This window comes from Nelumbo nucifera, chromosome 6 (genome assembly GCF_055504915.1).
Source record: "Nelumbo nucifera cultivar China Antique chromosome 6, China Antique-T2T, whole genome shotgun sequence".
In the NCBI taxonomy this organism is placed as follows: Eukaryota; Viridiplantae; Streptophyta; class Magnoliopsida; order Proteales; family Nelumbonaceae; genus Nelumbo; species Nelumbo nucifera.
Window position 1 is genome coordinate 36,669,110 of NC_142654.1, and position 18,855 is coordinate 36,687,964.

At 41.4% G+C, this 18,855-nt stretch overlaps 1 protein-coding gene and 1 pseudogene across 2 annotated transcripts; both read left to right on the plus strand.

Moving 5' to 3' along the window:
- The first annotated feature begins 2,331 nt into the window (after positions 1 to 2,331).
- On the plus strand, positions 2,332 to 4,497 carry LOC104608793 (short-chain dehydrogenase/reductase 1-like; annotated as a pseudogene). The gene is made up of 5 exons (XR_016077098.1): positions 2,332 to 2,484; positions 2,579 to 2,822; positions 2,911 to 2,985; positions 3,154 to 3,333; positions 3,759 to 4,497. The product of XR_016077098.1 is annotated as a short-chain dehydrogenase/reductase 1-like (transcript).
- Positions 4,498 to 9,496: 4,999 nt separating this feature from the next.
- On the plus strand, positions 9,497 to 11,867 carry LOC104608743 (short-chain dehydrogenase/reductase 1). The gene is given in 6 exon segments (XM_088889879.1): positions 9,497 to 9,696; positions 9,812 to 10,017; positions 10,168 to 10,275; positions 10,406 to 10,573; positions 11,077 to 11,303; positions 11,305 to 11,867. Coding segments are annotated over 5 exon segments (792 nt in total). The 5' UTR covers positions 9,497 to 9,696; positions 9,812 to 9,876; the 3' UTR covers positions 11,453 to 11,867.
- The last annotated feature ends 6,988 nt before the right edge of the window (positions 11,868 to 18,855 follow it).

The following is an 18,855-nucleotide window of genomic DNA, read 5'->3' on the forward strand; positions in this document are numbered from 1 at the left end:
TATAATTTACATCTTGTTGTATTTTATTTTCTTCTTGTACACTATCTTCTCTTGTACTCTAAGGACAATTTGGTCTTTTTACTTTTTTTAATATAAAGTCCTCTCCTAGGGTGTCGAGCTCCAATTGGACACACCCACAAACTTGCTTCTGTCTTTTTCTCTTCTGTTTTACAAACCTAGACCAGCCTCTGACAGTCCACTTGTCCACTTGTCACAAATTCAGTTGACTTGGAGAAGTCCCTTAATTATGAAGTCCAATTCCATGGAATTGGAACTACTTTTCATTTCAATCACTAAATTAAAAGCAATTTAAAAAGGATATCATGTTTTAGAAAAACTTCTAAAAAAATAACTGCTATAAATATTATATAACCGATCAAATTGGGATTTTGTTCCTTTAATCATTATTTCCCATCATATATTTTATTTAACTAGTAATTAAGCATGTGCATTGCACGTGAGAAATTTTTTTCATATTAATTACTTGAATTTTAGATATATCATAATTAAGATAAAAATTGAAAATTAACAAAAGTAACAATATGATTAAAAATAAACTCAAATGCTTGTAGTAAATGTGCATGTGCATTGCATGTGAAAATTTTAAATTACAATAATAGACATAAATAAAAATAAATTTTATTTTAATAATTATTTTTATTTATTATGATGAATATATAACATTATAAATGTTCCCAAATGCGATAGAATTTTTTTACTTTTTCATTATTTGTGTTCTATCTTTTTTTTAAAAAATTTATTATTCAATTATGACAACATGTGTTTCTTTGAAAAGTTGGATCATTGATCTACCATCTAGATAATAAAATAGCTTTAGTTTCGGATTTGTTTTAAATTATATATCATCTACATTATATAAATAACTTTTACTTATCATACTTAATTTTTGTTTGACATAATTAATAAATAAATTTTTTATATATTCTTTTGATTACTTGTATTTTGTTATTTTTTTAAAGATTTATTATTTAACTATCATATCATCGGTTAATGCATTTGTCCCAAACCACTAAACCACAACCCAAAAAGGAAAATAATTTGATTTCTAGGTTGACACTAAATTTTATATTACAATTCCATCATTGATAATGAATGTATATTATTAGAGATGTACCTAATATTTATTTTTATGAATATATAACATTAGATTTGTGTCCCAATTTTTTCTATTTTTATTTTTTCTATTATTTATTTTCCTATTTTTTAAAGTTTTATTATTTGACTATGACATTATTTCATTTATAGGTTGATTTTAACTTTGTCATTCCATTTTCATCATTAATAAAATTACTTCTTACATTTCATATGCATTTTTGTTTAGTATAATGAATAGGCAATATTAGATATATGTCCAATCCTTTTTACTTTTTGTATTATATATTTTATATATTTTAATTTTTTATTATTTAATTATGACATTATTTATTAACCCATTTAACCGAAAATGGATGAATTGCTTACCCACCATTGGGAGGGAAGGAAATAGTTTTTTTTTAAATATTTATTTTTATTATATTAAAATTAATTTTGTGGATTTAATAAGAGAATATACATTAATATGAGATTTAATGAGAGATAATAGGAAATTAATTTTATTTGTAATTGGTTTTAAATTTACATTCTATTTCCATCATTAATAAAAACATTTCTTATTTATCATACTTATTATTGTTTAATATGTCAAATATATAATGTTAAAAATGTTCCCAAATTTTTTAATTTCTATATATATTTTTTATTTTATCTATTTTTATCTTTATTATTTAGTTGTGACAACATGGATTGGCCCATTTGACCCGGAATGGCTTAATTTCTTATCACTATGTAGATGAAAACACTATTTTTTTCAGGTAGATTCTAAATGTATGTTTTTATGTTATTAGAATTATTAATTTATTATATATGGATTTAATTAATAGAATTTAATGATGAGAAGAAATAAAAATTCCTTAAATATATGATTCAATGAAGGTGAATGCAAATTAATACCTTAAGTGTTGGATTTAATTAGAGGAAATTAAATGCATTGAACATCTTATAATTGTCTCTTTTCAACTCATTTAATATTAATAATTGATTACCCTTTTGCCCTCATTTTTAACAATAAATTTAAATATGAAAGGGTAAATTTTGTCCTCAAAAAATTACAGAAATATTATTGAGGCTATTGGTGCTTTTTAAAGTAGTATAGATTCTTCTCTTTGTAAATTTTATCCCCATTTTTTGAATGGGAGGAGAAGGTACTCTTTCCAAACTGAGCCAATGAAAAGAAAAAACTGAATCGTGTCTAACCTCATTTCAGATAATCAATTACAGGCCCATGAGACGCCACGTCATTTCTTTGAAGTTTGAATTATGGACGGAAACAAATATCTTTAATTTTGGCTGTTATATATCCCCGGACAAACTCATCTTCATTTCGCTGGAAATGGCAGAAACAATCAACAGTCCGGCACCAAAGAGGTATATTACAGATCGATGGCTCTTTCTGTCTAAGTCTCCTGACAGAATCGATCCTCAAGGTCTCTAACATCCCCCACTGTGGTTCTATTTGCAGGTGTGCAGTTGTTACAGGAGCCAATAAGGGGATTGGATTGGAGACATGTCGGCAGTTGGCATCTAAAGGTGTAATGGTGGTGTTAACAGCTAGAGACAAGAAGAGGGGTCATGAAGCTTGCGAACATCTCAAAGCATCTGGACTCCCTAATGTGGTTTTTCATCAGCTTGACGTGATGAACCCCTCTAGCATTGCTTCTCTGGCTGATTTTGTGAAATCCCATTTCGGGAAGCTTGACATATTGGTAATATTAATTGCAACCCAACTGATCACTCGTGTACTTGTACTGGTCTTATCCTTCTCTTCTGTTGAACCCATTTATCTTCTTGCAGGTGAACAATGCAGGGATTAGTGGAGTCATAATAGACTGTGATGCTTTAAGGGCTTTGCAATCTCTGGATGATAAGGTAGAGCTTTTACAAACATGTTTGATGGACTCAATGTAGACTGTATTTGAAGCCTAGTTCAGTTATCTGTGCACTTGCTGTAATTAGAATTTTGGTGGAGATCTTCTGGGGTTTGATGGTATTATCTGCAAAAAGGACTAAATTACTTTTAGTCTTTTATCTATGCAGACAAAAAGTGAGCCACCCAATATGAAGGAAATAATGAAGCAAACTTATGCCTTGGCAGAAGAATGCATGGAGACAAACTACTATGGAACTAAAAGAGTGACTGAAGCACTTATTCCCCTTCTCCAGCTATCTGATTCATCAAGGATAGTTAATGTTTCCTCCTCCATGGGGAAGCTCCAGGTAGGTAGGAAACCCATTAATTTAATTAGCGATAGAAAGGCAAGTGCTGTTTAATTAGGTATGTATTTGGTACCGTTTATGTTTATTTTATGTTTATTGAATAAACATTTGTATTTTATTTGTTGGTAAAATTGAGAAATGCAATAATTGCAACCGTTTATGATAACTGGGCGCCACTTCAGCGTAACAATAAATAAATGCTTAGCCATTTATGAAAGTTTCAAAATATAATTTCTACAAATGACTAGCATGCACATAAACCAAAGTTCACTTTTTATATTTTAGATATATGCACAAGAACAAGAAAGAGGAAATGCTGAAATGGTGCCTATGGGCACTATCAATAAACTTTTACTGAATAAACATAAACGGGTACCAAACATCACCTAGATTGATGTTGGTTTTTCTTATTTCATTGTCTTCAGAACATCTCCAACGGAAGAGCGAAAGGGGTCTTGACTGATATTGATAGCCTTACAGAAGAGAAAGTGGATGAGGTGATAAATGAGTTTCTGAAGGATTTCAGGGAGGATTCTTTGGAATCCAGAGGCTGGCCTGCAAATCTCTCTGCCTACACGGTCTCCAAGGCAGCCATGAATGCATATACACGAATTCTAGCAAGGAAATTCCCTGCTTTCTGCATAAATTGTGTGTCCAGGTTTTGTAAAAACAGACGTTAACTGCAATACTGGGATATTAACCGTTGGGGAAGGTGCAGAAAGTTCTGTAGCTTTGGCCTTGCGTCCTGATGGTGATGGTGGGCCTCCTGGCCTATTCTTTGTTCGGAAAGAGGTATCACCCTTTTGATTGGAATGGTTGGGCTTACTGTACGTTTCTACCAAGATATTACTCATTTACTCCTACCAGCGTGTGAAATTACCTGCGTGTGAAATGAAGTCTTTCACACCACTGAGTGACACTTCAAACCTCTAGCTCCGATGTCATAATTGCTGCTTTTTGGAAAGAATGCAAATAGAGTGCAAATGCAAATACCTAGAGTGCATTCTGATGATCCGATCCACACAAATGTAAAGTTGGTTTATTTTATTTTAGATTGATAAATGTATTTATTGCCGAATGGTTTTTGGTTGTAATTAATGAATGTAAACACGAATTCCTGATATTGAAAAATACGTTTTCAACATTGATCACTTTGATTGCAAACTGCAAATGTTTACATATTTTTATCGACGTAAAATTATCTTTCATTTGTATCTTAAAAATTGTGTCTTTTGTTACTGTTAATGCATAAATACATTCTTGTGAAACACTAAGAAAACTGAACCAGAGCGCATATTTACACTAACGAGAACCGCTGTTCCCGCGACTGTAAAAGGCGCGTCCTTTTTCCCCTTTCTACGTTTTCAAATCGAATCTCATCGACCAAAGCGGTTTTCAAATTCAATCTCATTAACTATAAAAGGCGCATCCGGTACAGAAACCAGGATGCTTTCAGTGACTATAAAAGGCTGCGTCCTTTTCCCCATGCGAGAGAGCAAAGAACGAAGGGCAGAGGAAGGCGATGAACAGTGTCATTATCCTTTTATTTTATTGTCAAAAAAAGTTACCTTTGATTATTTTATAAAAATATTATCTTTTATTTATCTGCAAAAAATCCACAAAAAAGATTAATTATAGCATGGGTCCTGTTTTTTCTACTTATAGTTTGTGGGCATAGGGGTGTCAATTGGAACGGATTTGGTCCAATCTGATCCAATCTAATGTGAATCCATTACAAATGGAGCAGGTCCAATTTAACTCTATAAATATTTTAATTTGAACCATTTTTGACCGGCCTAATTTAATGTCTGGACTGTCTAATTTGTTCAATTTTGTTTTAATTTAGATTAGTTCTGACTAAATATGGTCCATTGACACCTATATTCCTATCTTCTATCAATGGACTAAATATTGGCTCAATCAAATCCAATCCAATATAAATTTATTATGGATAAATCAGGTCCAATCCAATCGAAAAATTACTTCCAACTACTATAATTCAATGCTTTATTGGTCCGTCCAATCTATCTAAATTGATTTTAATTTGGATGAATCCACCCCAAAACCGGTCCATTGACACCCTAAGTGCGAATAGTTTGTGTTATTTGTTTGATTTGTTGTATTGTGTTTAAAAAACTCTGTTTGGACCGATAGAAAGGTTAAGGGGTACTCACCACTCAGCATCGGATTAAGACTGAAAATTTTTATTTTCAAGTTGATGTATGACTTGATTGCGTGTGCATAGGTGAAGTGTTCGGAAGGACGCATGGGGTGATCGATGCCATTTGTGCTATGTTGTCTTCTTCTATCAATTTGCAGTCCGTTTCGTCTGGTTCTACACAGAGAATAAAGAATGGGCCACGAATTTAAGGCTGTGTTTGGTTTGAAGGAAAAGTTAAAAGGGGAAGGACTTTGTACAGGTTTCCCGTCCTTTTCCTATTTTGTCCTTCAAATCAATCAGGCTGGAACAATCATAACTTCATAATACGTTTGTGATTGCGATGGCTACCAAGATCGAAATAAAACCATACCAGCCCTCTGTTTGAACAGTAATGAAGCAGGGGACCATCTTACCTTTAGGCTATATTTGGTTTGAAGGAAAAGATAAGAAAATCTATACAGGATTTGTAAAAGTTTTTCTATTTTTCTCTTCTCTTTTCTATTTTTTCCTTCAAACCAAACACAGCCTTATAAGTGTTTTTCTTAAAAAGTATTTTGAAAACTACGTACAGGTTAAAATAGGTTTAGAAATGTAATCAATATTTATTGAAAAAATAAGCTAAAAATTTTGGTTTCTTCAAAACGGACTTATTTTCTATGGATTTGATTTAAAACAAATACTTAAAAATAAGCACTCTCAAACTGGGGTATACTAACACTAACTCATCTAGGATAATTATAAATTACCAAATGGCATATGCTTATAAGAACATTGAATGGATCCAACCACCTAAACTTAGAGAGAGGACCGACCTATAACCAAACCGGAGGAACCCAGGATCAGAATTTCAAGGCCCAAAATACAGTTGGAATAGGTGCCAGCTCAGAATTGGGCAGACATTAGTGTAATGTTTATAACTCTGCAATGGAATTCAAAAATCTGCATTGAAGTTATTTGTACTTCTCCCTAACCAAAATCTGCATGACCATCATTTTCAGAGCTTTCAAATAGTTTAATATAACCTTTTGCACTGTCACGATATTTGCTTAAAATATCCAAATCCTATGCTTTTGAAGCAAATATATGAACGGTGACGAAAGCTTTATTTAATTTTTCTTAAGGTAGAAAAAAATGATGGGTGGGTCATCATATAAACAATAGTCATCAAGTTTGGTGACCAACGGAATTTGAACAGGCGTATCAATCTGATGCCACGATCCATATCCTTAGGGGGGTGTGGATCTTCACAAGGATCCATATTCCAGATAAAATTGACCTGGATCCAATTACAAAAGTTGATCAAAATCCAGGCCGGCTATACGGATGCAATTTGAAAGGACTTGGATTTGTTAAACTTTAAATGACCCAATCCAAAGTAAAATCTATTCAAATAAAATGCCAATATAAATTGGGTTTGGGCGTTTAATTGGACTCCGGATCTCCTGTTCATAAGAACTCTGCTCACGTCTATCCGTAACATACAAGTTATTGTAGGTATGGAGATCCGAACTTCTTTAATTGACCTCATATAAAGATCAGAACCCATTTTTCCATTTAGGTGTGGATTGGAAACATTTCTTGTATTTGTCATTAAGAGATGTTTTCAATATACAGTTATGATGTACGTTCAAATTCTGAGTCTGAATCTACTCTTTACACAACGCTCTTTACACCGACCTCACCAGCACATCCCACCATGTATTGGGAATAGACCTGTTCATGCCCGGACGGGCTTGAGCATGTGTTTTAGCCCGTGGGTTTGACTTCGGGCCTAAAAGCCCAAGCCCGACTATTTTACGGGCCGGGCTCGGGATTTGTTAAAAAAGCCGGGCCTGAGCCCGACCCGGCCTAACTTTTCCTAAACTACCTAACCCTAACCCTAAATACTTAAAATTTTTCTTTTCATTCTCCTTTCTCACTCTCACTCTCATAGAAGCGGCTCTCATTTCTCCCTCTCAACTCTCAAAACCGGTGAACCCAACGCACCTGCGAACTCAGTCACCGACGACCAACTCCACCAGAAGGTCCAGAACTAGTCATCTCTCTCTTTGGCGGTGATCTCTCTCTCTCTCTCTCTAGCTGGCACCGTTTTCATCTTCTTTCTTCTCATTCTCAGTTCTCTCTCTTCTTAGAACTAGGTCTTCTATCTTCTCAGTTCTCTCTCCAGCCAGCGGCCCAGCGCCACCAGAACCCAGGCACACCGTTTTCATTCTGCGAACTCAAGCATCGCCGCTCCGGCGGCTGGCACCACCAGATCTAGATCGTCTCTCTCTCTCGAGCGGTGAGCTCTCTTTCTCTCTCTCTCTCTCTAGCTAGCACTGTTGTGTGTTGTCATCTTCTATTTTCTCACTTTCTGGGTTTCTGTTCTCACTCTCAGACTCCTAGGAATCGGCAAACTCAACAGGCACCATTCTCTCAGATGACACCGGCGCTCAGACTCCCAAGTCAGGCTTCGGGCTCGGGCTCGGGCCCGGACTTCGGGCTTTTTTGAGGGTCGGGCTCGGGCCCGGACTTCGAGCTTTTTTGAGGGTCAGGCTTGGGCCCAAGTTTTAGGCTGTTGGTCGGGCCGGGCTCGGGCTCGGGCCTGAAAAGTTTATGTTAATAAAGAGAAAAAGCCCGGCCCAAGCCTGGCCCGGCCCGACCCATGAACAGGTCTAATTGGGAACATCACCCACACATGTTATTATTTCATGGGAGATGCCCCAGGGGATCAGATATACTACCCATGAGATCTTACAGTTGCGCATTACAAATACCCTCTTTATCATTCATGGGGTGGTGTTCCTAATATATACATTGATATAAGTAGCTCTCTTTGTTTTTACCAAGGTTTTTAAAGCTGAACCGTTCAGGGGTCCGGTTCTCAGGTCGAATAGTTCGACCATTCGAACCGAATGGATGGCTCATTTTGATAAAAGAAATAAAAAATTTAAAAAACAACCAAAAACCGTTGAACGGTTTGAACGATTCAACCGTCTAGATCAACAGTTTACTGACCAAATCAATGATAATTGTCCAGAAAGACAATTATAAGGTAAAACGAAACCGATCAAGTGACTGATTCTTGATTTTTCCAGTCTAGTTTTGAAAACCATGATTTTTATTAGATCATTGATGAGATTGATCAGGATATCATTTGGCATTCCTCCAAAATAGGTAGCATAGGAATAAGTGGGGCCATAACTATTGTCGTAGCAAGTCACCAAATCACTGGGTGTACGTGGTATGCATGGCCAGTGGTTTTATGCACCCTGCTGTTCTGTTTTGTCTCCTAATTTTCCTATGTGTAAATAATTAGTAATGCAAAATAGGAATAAATTCTTAATTAATTCATAAGAAATATTAACTAATTAATTATAGAAATAATTAATAAAAAGCATTAACAATTATTATTTAATTCATTATAAAATACAAAACAATACAAATGCTACTAATAACCAATTAATTAATAATTGCAATTAAGGTTGATTTTCTCACTATTTTCCCTTTTACAATAAAATTGGGGTAATGACTGTTCAGCACATGCTAAGAATTCTTAGTTTCAAAGTACAGTTGGTGTAAGTACAAACTCGGAATTGATGACAATACACAGGCAGATATTAGTGTTTTAAAGTGGGGGTATTTATTATTTTAAATTGTATAGAATTACAGTGGAATTCAGAATTGTGCAATTGTGGTACAATATACTTTTCCGAAAAAACTTCCACCCACATTTTTTTTATCATCCCTCCCATCCCATCTTTTCCCATTCCACCAAAATCTCTCGTCATAATTTCTTTCCAGCTGGGGCCTGATCCTGCCTGGATCCACCGAACTAATCAATGGTCAACCAGTGAGCAAAAGGAAGAGAAAGCAGCCACCACGTGGTTTTAGGCTTTTACCACTGGGGTCATTGCACCTATAATTTTTGATTCCCAAATGCCCCGAAAAAGCTGCCTCAGCCAATCAAGATGATGTCTCATTTTCATTGGTTTAAAACTTTGAATCAAGGTAAAAGCCAGACCAACCTTGAATATCTCAATAAACGATGTAATTAACGATATAGCTAGATCTGGTGAGATTACGAGTCAGGATAGTCTTAATACTGTAATTGCCTCCATCGTCACATCTTATATAGGAAACTCCTTGGACGAAACGAAGTTCTCATTTCACCAAAAGAACATGGCAGAAAAAGTCAACTTGTCTTCTCCTTCATCGAAGAGGTAATTATCTAATTACTGCTTTTCTTGAACTTGTTCTTCAATTATTTTTTTCTGAGATTAAATCCTCTCTGATCGTCTAGCATTCCCCCACTTCGGCTCTATTGTAAATGTGCAGTGGTCACTGGTGCCAATAAAGGGATTGGACTGGAAATATGTCGACAATTGGCCTCCAATGGGGTAATGGTGATATTAACAGCTAGAGACGAGAAGAGGGGTGGTGAAGCTGCTGAGAAACTCAAAGGATCTGGCCTGTCTAATGTAGTTTTCCATCAGCTTGACGTGATGGACACATCCAGTATCGCTTCCTTGGCAGATGTTTTGGTAGAAACTTCACTTCATGTATCTTTAGAATTAGAGACTCAGACAATTCCTGATCAGATTTTGTTATAAAATTGTCAATCGTTTTGAGATTCCTTTGATGGTTGTATATAATAAAATGGATAAATTAAGTGAAACCACAACTATTTTCAGGTCAACAATGCAGGAGTTAATGGAGTCAAAGTTTTTGATCGTGATGCTTTCATGTCCAGTCTCCTTGTCGTTGGTGGTAGTGGTGATGGTGGTGGTAGTAGTGGTGGTGTAAGTCTCTCATTGTTATTAACCCATGATTAAATTAAACATTATTTGTACTTTTTCTAAGTAAGTTGTAATTTCCTTGTGGTGGTGGTGGTGGTGAATGGTGATGCACTCAAATGAAATAACGACACAGACATACGATTTGGCAGAAGAATGCCTGAAAACAAATTATTATGGCACCAAACGAGTCACTGAAGCTCTCATTCCTCTTCTCCAGCTATCTAACTCAGCTAGAATTATCAACATTTCCTCCTCCTTCAGATCAGTTCCAAATCATCTGAAACCAGATAACTATCTTGTGGTATTCAAAACAACAGGGTCCATGTATATCTAAAAAAAAAAAAAACATAAAAACAAAAGGGTCCGTTTGATTTGTAGTTGGAATTGGAATGATCTATTCTTATAATCTGTTTATTTCAGATAGGAATCGAAATAGGAATTGAAATTAGTTGGAACAGAATTTCATTTTCTAGGAAAAGGGGTGAAATGGTCATTTTCTCGTGGGAAAATGTGATTTCACCAAAAATAGGAATGGAATTCCAATTCCACACAACTAAACAGTTAGAATCGAAATGATCCATTCTAATTCTAATTCGAGACTCTTATTCCTGCAAACCAAACGGACCCAGGCTTTTCTCATCTTGGTGACCAGAGCCAGGAATGAACCTCTGATATCCTTGGTGAATAATATATATTCTTCTTTAATTTCTTGTGTTCTCATTCTATGAATTTCAGCTTTCGTTTTATAGTCATCCGTTCTATTTTTGATATTGGGTTTTCCTCCGTGTTTCTTTCTTACGCCAGAATATCTCCAATAAAAAGGCCAAACAGGTTTTAAGCGATGTGGATAACCTTACAGAAGAGAAGGTAGATGAAGTATTGGACGAGTTTCTACGCGATTTCAAGGAAGACAGCTTAGAAACGAATGGTTGGCCTGCTAGTGGATCTGCCTATAAAGTCTCCAAGATAGCTATCAATGCCTATACAAGGATTATGGCGAAGAGGCTTCCTAATTTCAAAATAAACTGTCTGTCCTGGATATGTCAAAACCGATATGACACAGAACACTGGGGTGTTAACTGCTGATGAAGGGGCGGAAAGCCCTGTAAGTTTGGCTTTGATGCCTGACGGTGGTCCTTCTGGCTTCTTCTTTTCCGGCAGGGAAATTGCACCCTTTTGATTAAAAATGGTTAAGAACTAAGAAATCTCTCTCTTTCCGAAGCCATTAAATCTGAAACAGCTTAACTGCTTTTCCGGTCCAAATTTGTGCTTTTCCGGCACAAATGAGTCCGTTAGTGGGCCCACTTATTGAATGTGGTTGAAGTTGGAAGAATAAGTTAGTAGGTGTCTTTAGGTGTTGGGCTATGCATGGAATATAGAGCCACGTGGGCCATTTGTGAAAAGTTGTTATTAATTTATTACTTATTTATGGATCAGCTAGTAGTGAGAGTGTGTCATTATAGGTCATTTGTGTATGGGTCTAATGGGTTATGGCCTTATGGGTAGTTGTGTGAGAGTTGAAGTGTATATATACTTCCATTGTTTCTTTGAGAGGGATCAATTGAAGAATCTTACTTAAACAGTTTGGTTTTTTATTGGAGGTCCCTCGTCTCCCTTGAAGCAAATCACCGTTCTATTGGAAATGTAATAAAAAATGTTGTGTGCTTCATTAATACGCTAAAAGCCTTAAGACTAATGAAACAAAAAATATCCTATACCCCTCAATATTGAGACGGAATCAAACAGGCAAACAAAGAAGATCTTCTAGAAAAAATACTACGCCCCTCAAAGATAAAATTTTTTCTCTAGCTTGCAATCAGGGATAAACTTCCCTCTTAAGAGAGTCTCCATAAGAAAGCATTTAAAATTGAACCTCAATGCAATTCGTAAAGAATGAGTGGGGCTGTAGCCCACATCCTAGTTAACTATGCTAGTTGGAAATTACATCCCCACCCCGACAAGATTGAATCCCACCCCAACAAGGTTGAAGGAAAAGGTAATGAAACCTGATGTGGGTTAGTTTGGCCCAGCCCACTAACGCCTGCTAACGTCAGCCACATCAAGAGGAAGCCCTGTTGCATTCGTATGGAGTCAATCACATAACTATCTGGCATATCATCAGGGCTGCAGTCTGACCTTGTATGGTTCTCATTCGAGGCATTCATCTTCACCTACCACCAGCACGCTCAAGTATAAATAAGAGGTAACTGCCCCTTAAAAGGGGTTGGAACAAAGTAACTCCAACATTTACTCACTCATTTACTTCCTACACCTACATTGTCTACTTAGCATTAATTTAGCGAGATCTGGTGCATCCGAGGACTCTCTCCAGAAGCACTCTCACACTCTCCCCTGCTTGACACCTCGTACTAACTTGAGCATCGGAGCCTCCGCCTCGGGTATCCACCCCGAGGCCTCTGACACTCCCTGTCTTGCAATATCTCAGGTCACCAGGGACCTTGCCTCGACAAGCAGTCCTCGTCTACCATAGTCCTCGGAAGGAGTACTTCGCCTCAGTTTGTTGTCCTCGGCTTCAATCAACCTCTTCTGAAGCCTTGAGGTCCTTGGATAATGATCGGAACTTGAAGAGTAAATTTACCTTGTTGCCCTCGGCCAACTCGTGCGGCAACAATTGGCGACATCTGTGGGAACGTGGTTGCTAAGACGACGCCCACTCTAGGATAAACAATAATAACACTCTAGATCCAAACCCTCTTTAAGCTTGGAAATCATGGTAAGGAGAGCTAGGAACAATCTGAACCTGGTTACCATCGAACAGTTTTAGGCCGTCCTTGATTGTTTGGATCGCCTCACCCGGTGAATGGAAGAATTTTGCCCCCGAGCAGGAGGTCCCTCTCAAGGCGACCGCCCCGCTGGGGTGTTAGAGGATCAGGTCCGACATGAGAACATCGAGGTACCAGCCCTCGGCCATGGTAATCCGCTAACTAAACCATCGGAATCAGGCAATAACCACCTCCCAGACTCACCTCGAAGAAACGTCTGTCCTCCTAGCCGGAGGGAGAGTGTGCCCACTCAATCCAAAGACAGTCATCAATCTTTGGAGCAGCACCACCGCTGTTGTAGGGAGACCCCCCAGGATGATGGAGGGCAGTTCGGCTGCCCTGGAGTTCGCTCCCAAGGCGAGAGCCGATGCCATCCCACTCCACCTCCCATCTCAAACCTCAGGGACGTTCTGAATGACTGTCATGTTTGCCGAGGAGTGCGCGACCCTGCCGAGGAGCATTCGGGAGTCCGAGCCGACACCCATCAGGTCCGCGAAGACAGGAGTAGAGCCCATGCCCGTGCTAGCCCAGGGCTTGCCGAGTTGCGAGCCGAGATTGGGGCCATCAAGGACGAGCTCCACCATGTTCAGGAGAGCCGAGCTGACGCCTCAACCAGTCAAGGCAACTCTGTCGGTCGCATGGACGCCTTCACCCAGGAAATCATCTCAAAGCCTCTCCCCCCACATTTCAAGGCTCCCACGCTGGAGACGTATGACGGAAGCACTGACCCCGGTGACCACCTAGAGGGTTTCAGGGCACTCATGATATTGTACGGCTATTCCGACGTCTTGATGTGCCGGACCTTCCAGGCTACCTTTAGGGGGGGCGCTCGCCACTGCTTCTCCAGCCTTCCTCCTCTATCAATCAGCTCGTGGGAGCAGTTTACTACCCTGTTCCTTGCCCGTTTCATCAACAACAGACGGTGCCAGAAGAGCGTTGTCTCTCTAATGTCGCTCAAACAGGAACCGGGTGAAATCCTACAGTCTTACATCAACCGCTTCAAGAAAAAGGAGCTCAAAATTCGAGACCTCGACCCTATGGTCTCCATGCACACGGCCATCAATGGACTCCGCCCCGGCTCGGCTCTCAAGTGCTCGGTTGCCAAGACCCCACCAAAGACTAAACTCGAGTTCTTAAAGAAGGCCCAGAAATGCATTACGGCTGAAGAGGCTTCGGCCGGGGAAAACCAAGAAAGGGCAGCCGAGCACCACGACGGGCACCCAGAGAAGAAGAGGAAAAGTGGGGACCAGCGCCACCCCGGCAACAATAGCGGCAGAGATAGCAAGAAGCCACCAGCTCCAGTGTTGGCCTACAAGGACTACACGCCACTCAACTCCACCCGCACCCAGATATTGATGCAGATAGGGGAAGAGAAGTTCGTGAAGTGACCAAAGAAGTTGAAGCGGAACCCCAAGAGGGGGAACCTTACGGAGTACTACAAATACCATCGCGGCACTGGATACGACACCGATGACTGCTGTGATCTAAAGAATGAAATAGAGTCCCTCATTCGCTGATGACACCTCAAGCAGTTCGTCGGAGGAGAGGCCGGTGCCTCATCATCCCAACAACAGCAACAACAACAGCACCAGCAAGTGGCAGGCGTCATCGACGTCATTGCCAGGGCATGGCCTCGGGTGGAGCCTCAGCTTCAGCCCGAAAAGCCTACGCCAGGCAGCTCAACATCCAAGAGCCTGCCCCGAAGAAGCAGAAATACCCAGACACTCCGCAGAGACCGAGATGTTCACATGCCCTTGTCTTCACCGATGATGACTTAGAAGGGGTTACTGTCCCCCACGACGATGCCCTCGTGGTCGCAGCCATCATCTCCAACTTTATGGTGAAGAAGATTTTGGTGGATTATGGCTCATCAGCGGACATCATTTTCTATGACACCAATGAGAGAATGAAGCTCGCATCAGAGAGTCTCCGGCCAGCTGACACTCCTCTCGTCGGCTTCTCCGGTTGCGTCACCCGATTGGAAGGAAAGATTACCCTGCCCATCATGATAGGGACAATGCCCCACCAGGTGACTTGGATGCATGAGTTCCTAGTGGTAAAGATTGCCTCTCCCTACAATGCAATAATGGGAAGACCAACCCTTCATGCACTAGGGGCAGCCATGTCCTCTCATCACCTGGCCCTTAAGTTTCCCACTGAGTATGGCGTCAGAGTCGTTAGTGGGAACCAATAGATCGCCTACCAATGCTACGTGATGGCACTGAAGGGAAAGAATAAGGAGGCCTTATCATTGGAAGGCCTCGACCCCCAGGAAGATTCAGTGAGCCGAGGCCAACCAGCCGAGGACCTCATCTCGGTTCTCCTAGATGAGTCAGCCCTAGAAAGGACAGTCCACGTCTGGTCCAACCTCCCCCCTAAACTCCTATCTGAACTGGTAAGTTTCCTTAGAACTAACGGCGACGTCTTTGCTTGGTCTGCCGCTGACATGCCCGGAATTGACCCTTCGGTGATTACTCACAGGCTGAGTGTGGACCCGAGCTCTAAACCAGTTTGGCAAAAGAAGAGGAACTTTGCACCGGAACAATGGAAGGCTATAGGAGAGGAAGTTGACAAGCTACTCGACGCCGGATTCATCCGTGAGGTACATTATCCCAACTGGCTGTCTAATGTGGTTTTGGTAAGGAAATCTAATGGAAAATGGCGGACCTGTATTAACTTCACAGACCTTAACCGAGCCTACCCGAAGGACAGTTTTCCTTTGTTGAGGATAGACCACCTCGTCGACACCACTACAGGGTATGAACTGCTTAGCTTCATGGATGCCTTCTCCAGGTACAACCAGATCCAGATGCACCCCGACGACGAGGAGAAGACATCTTTCATCATCGAGCACGACACGTATTGCTACAAGGTAATGCCGTTCGGCCTTAAGATTGAGGAGGAATGTCAAAGCCTACGTGGACGACATGGTGTTGAAGAGCCTGAAGGCCGAAGCGCACACCTCGGACTTGGCCGAGACCTTTGATACTCAACGTAAATTCAATATGAAGCTCAATCCGAGCAAGTGTGCCTTCAGGGTGAAGCCAACCCCAGGAGCATTGAAGCCATATTAGACATGAAGCCAACCCTAGCAAGGTACAGGCCATATTAGACATGGCACCCCCTCGGTTAGTGAAGGAGATTCAGAGGCTCACTGGTAGAATAGCCACCCTCAACCGCTTCATGTCGAAGTTGGCAGACAACTGCCTTCCCTTCTTCTGCACCATCAAGAAGCTTAAAGATTTCCAATGGATGGAGGAGTGCTAGTGTCCCTTCGACGAGCTTAAGCTGTACCTCACCTCACTTCCGCTCCTCGCTCGGCCAGTGTCAGGGGAAACCCAGTATTTTTACCTATTAGTCAGAGACAAGGCCATCAGCTCGGTCCTGGTGAAAGGAGACAGAGTTCAGAGACCTTAGGGCCATCCTCGCCAAGCTAGAGACTTCGGGGCTCCTGATTAAGTGGGCAATAGAACTATCACAGTTTGACATACAATACCAGTTGAGGCTCGTGATTAAAGCGCAAGCCTTGGCTAACTTCGTAGCAGAAAGCACTTTCAACATGCCCCTTGGTCGGCCTCACGAAGGTGATCCAGAAGAAGCACGACCAGTCGAGGAGGTCCCCCCTGCGTGAAGACTTTTCGTCAATGGTTCATCCAATGCCAAAGGAAGTGGAACGGGCCTCATTCTCCTCACCCCCGACAATGCTGTCATAGAATATGCGATGAGATTCGAGTTCTCTGTGTCCAACAATGATGCTGAATACGAGGCCCTCTTAGCGGGGTTGTAGTTCGCCGAGACTTTGGCTCCAAGCACATCGAAGTCCTCAACGACTCGCAATTGGTGGTGAATCAAGTCAACAGAGAGTACGAGGACAGAGAACAAAGCATGGCTAAGTACCTCGCCAAAGTTCAATAGTTAGTCTGCCACTTCCCACACTTCTCTCTGCAGCAAGTCCCGTGAGCCAAGAACTCCCAAGCCAACACCTCTCCAAACTGGCGAGTACCTCGGATGCGGTCCTCGGCTGCACTGTGCATGGGGAAAGACTAGCCCGACCCTCTATAGAGGACATCCAAGTCCTATCCGTGGAAGCCGAACATCTTGGATGGATCCTTTCATCGACTTCCTACTGACGGAGAGGCTACCCGATGACAAGAATGAAACCCGGAAACTCCGATGACAGGCATCGCACTACACCTTGGTAGAAGGAAAGTTGTACAGGAGGTCCTTCACCTTGCCTTACCTCCAATGCCTCCACAAGGAGGAGGGCGAGTACGTGCTCTGGGAAATTCACAATGGCATCTGCAGCAATCCACTAAGTAGGGGTACTTTTGGTCGCTTCACAAGGATGCGGCCGAGCTGGTGTAGAAATGTGACCAGTGTCAGAGACATGCCAATCTCTACCACCAACCAGCCACCACACTCTCGGCCCTCAACAGCCCCTGGCCCTTTTCCAAGTGAGGGATGGACCTCCTCGGCCCCTTCCCTCAGGCAACAGGAGGCAGGAAGTACCTCGTCCTCGCTGTGGATTACTTCACTAAATGGGTGGAGGTTGAACCTCTAGCCACTATTACTGTGCAGGCAATTCAGAACTTTTTTTGGAAGAACATCATTTGTTGCTTTGGCCTCCCCCACATGCTGGTCACGGACAACGGAGAGCAATTTGATGACGCTAAATTCCGAGAATGGTGCACCTCTCTCGGCATCAGGCAACAATACACCTCGGTGGGGTACCCCAAATGATCGACCTGGCCAAGGTCACGAACAGAACAATCTTGGATGGACTAAAGACCAGGCTGGATAGAGCTAAAGGCCTATGGGCCGACGAAGTACCCAGCATCCTTTAGGGGTACCGAACCACACCTCAGACAGCGACGAGAGAAACCCCCTTCAGCCTAACCTATGGCACAGAAGCAGTGATCCCAGCAGAGATTGGCCAACCAACGCTTTGGATCCAAGGGTATACTGAGGACGGGAATGACGAGGCGCTCAGATTAGACCTGTTGGTAGAAACCCAGGAACAAGTACAGATTAGGATGACTGCCTATTAGCAGCAAGTGGCCCGCTACTACAACTCTAGAGTGAAAGAAAGACACTATAGAGAGGGAGACCTTATCTTCAAGAAGGTCATGGTTCCCGAACCTGGAGTAGGTAAACTGGGGCCCAACTGGGAAGGCCCCTACCAGATCAAGCAAGCTCTCGGCCCCAGCACATTTCGATTGGAAAACTTAGATGGAAGACCCGTCCCTCGGACGTAGAACTCGAAGAACCTCCAGATGTACTACAGATGAATATAATTTTTAGATGAAAGTAATAAATGAATGAAGCAAATTTAGTCTTCACTTCACCTCATCACCTTGTCACCTCAGAACGTGGTACGCCCTCGGCTATCTACACTCAACGCAAAGAAAATAACGAGACAGATCCCTCGGCTTCACCGATGGGATGCCTCAGCCTCCCCCGAGAGAAAACTTGGTAAGAATGAGTCAGGGGAGCTACACCCCGATGGTGCTACTCCGCCATGGCTCTTCATCCACCCAAGTACCTCGGTGGTATACTTCAGCCCTGGACCTCGGCCAAGGTTCCAGGTCTCTTCGGCCTCGCCTGGGATAGCACGGGACTTGGAAGCCAAGCGAGCCCCGCAGCGAGAGTATGACTCCGCCTCAACTCCCAATATCCCGACAAGCCGAGACGAGTGTGCAAATAAACGAATGCTACAACTGAATCGTGTGTGCCTTGTGTATCATGGTTTCAACCTTTCGGAGGGGCAAGGACCTCTCACATAAAAAAAAAGAGAGGAAAG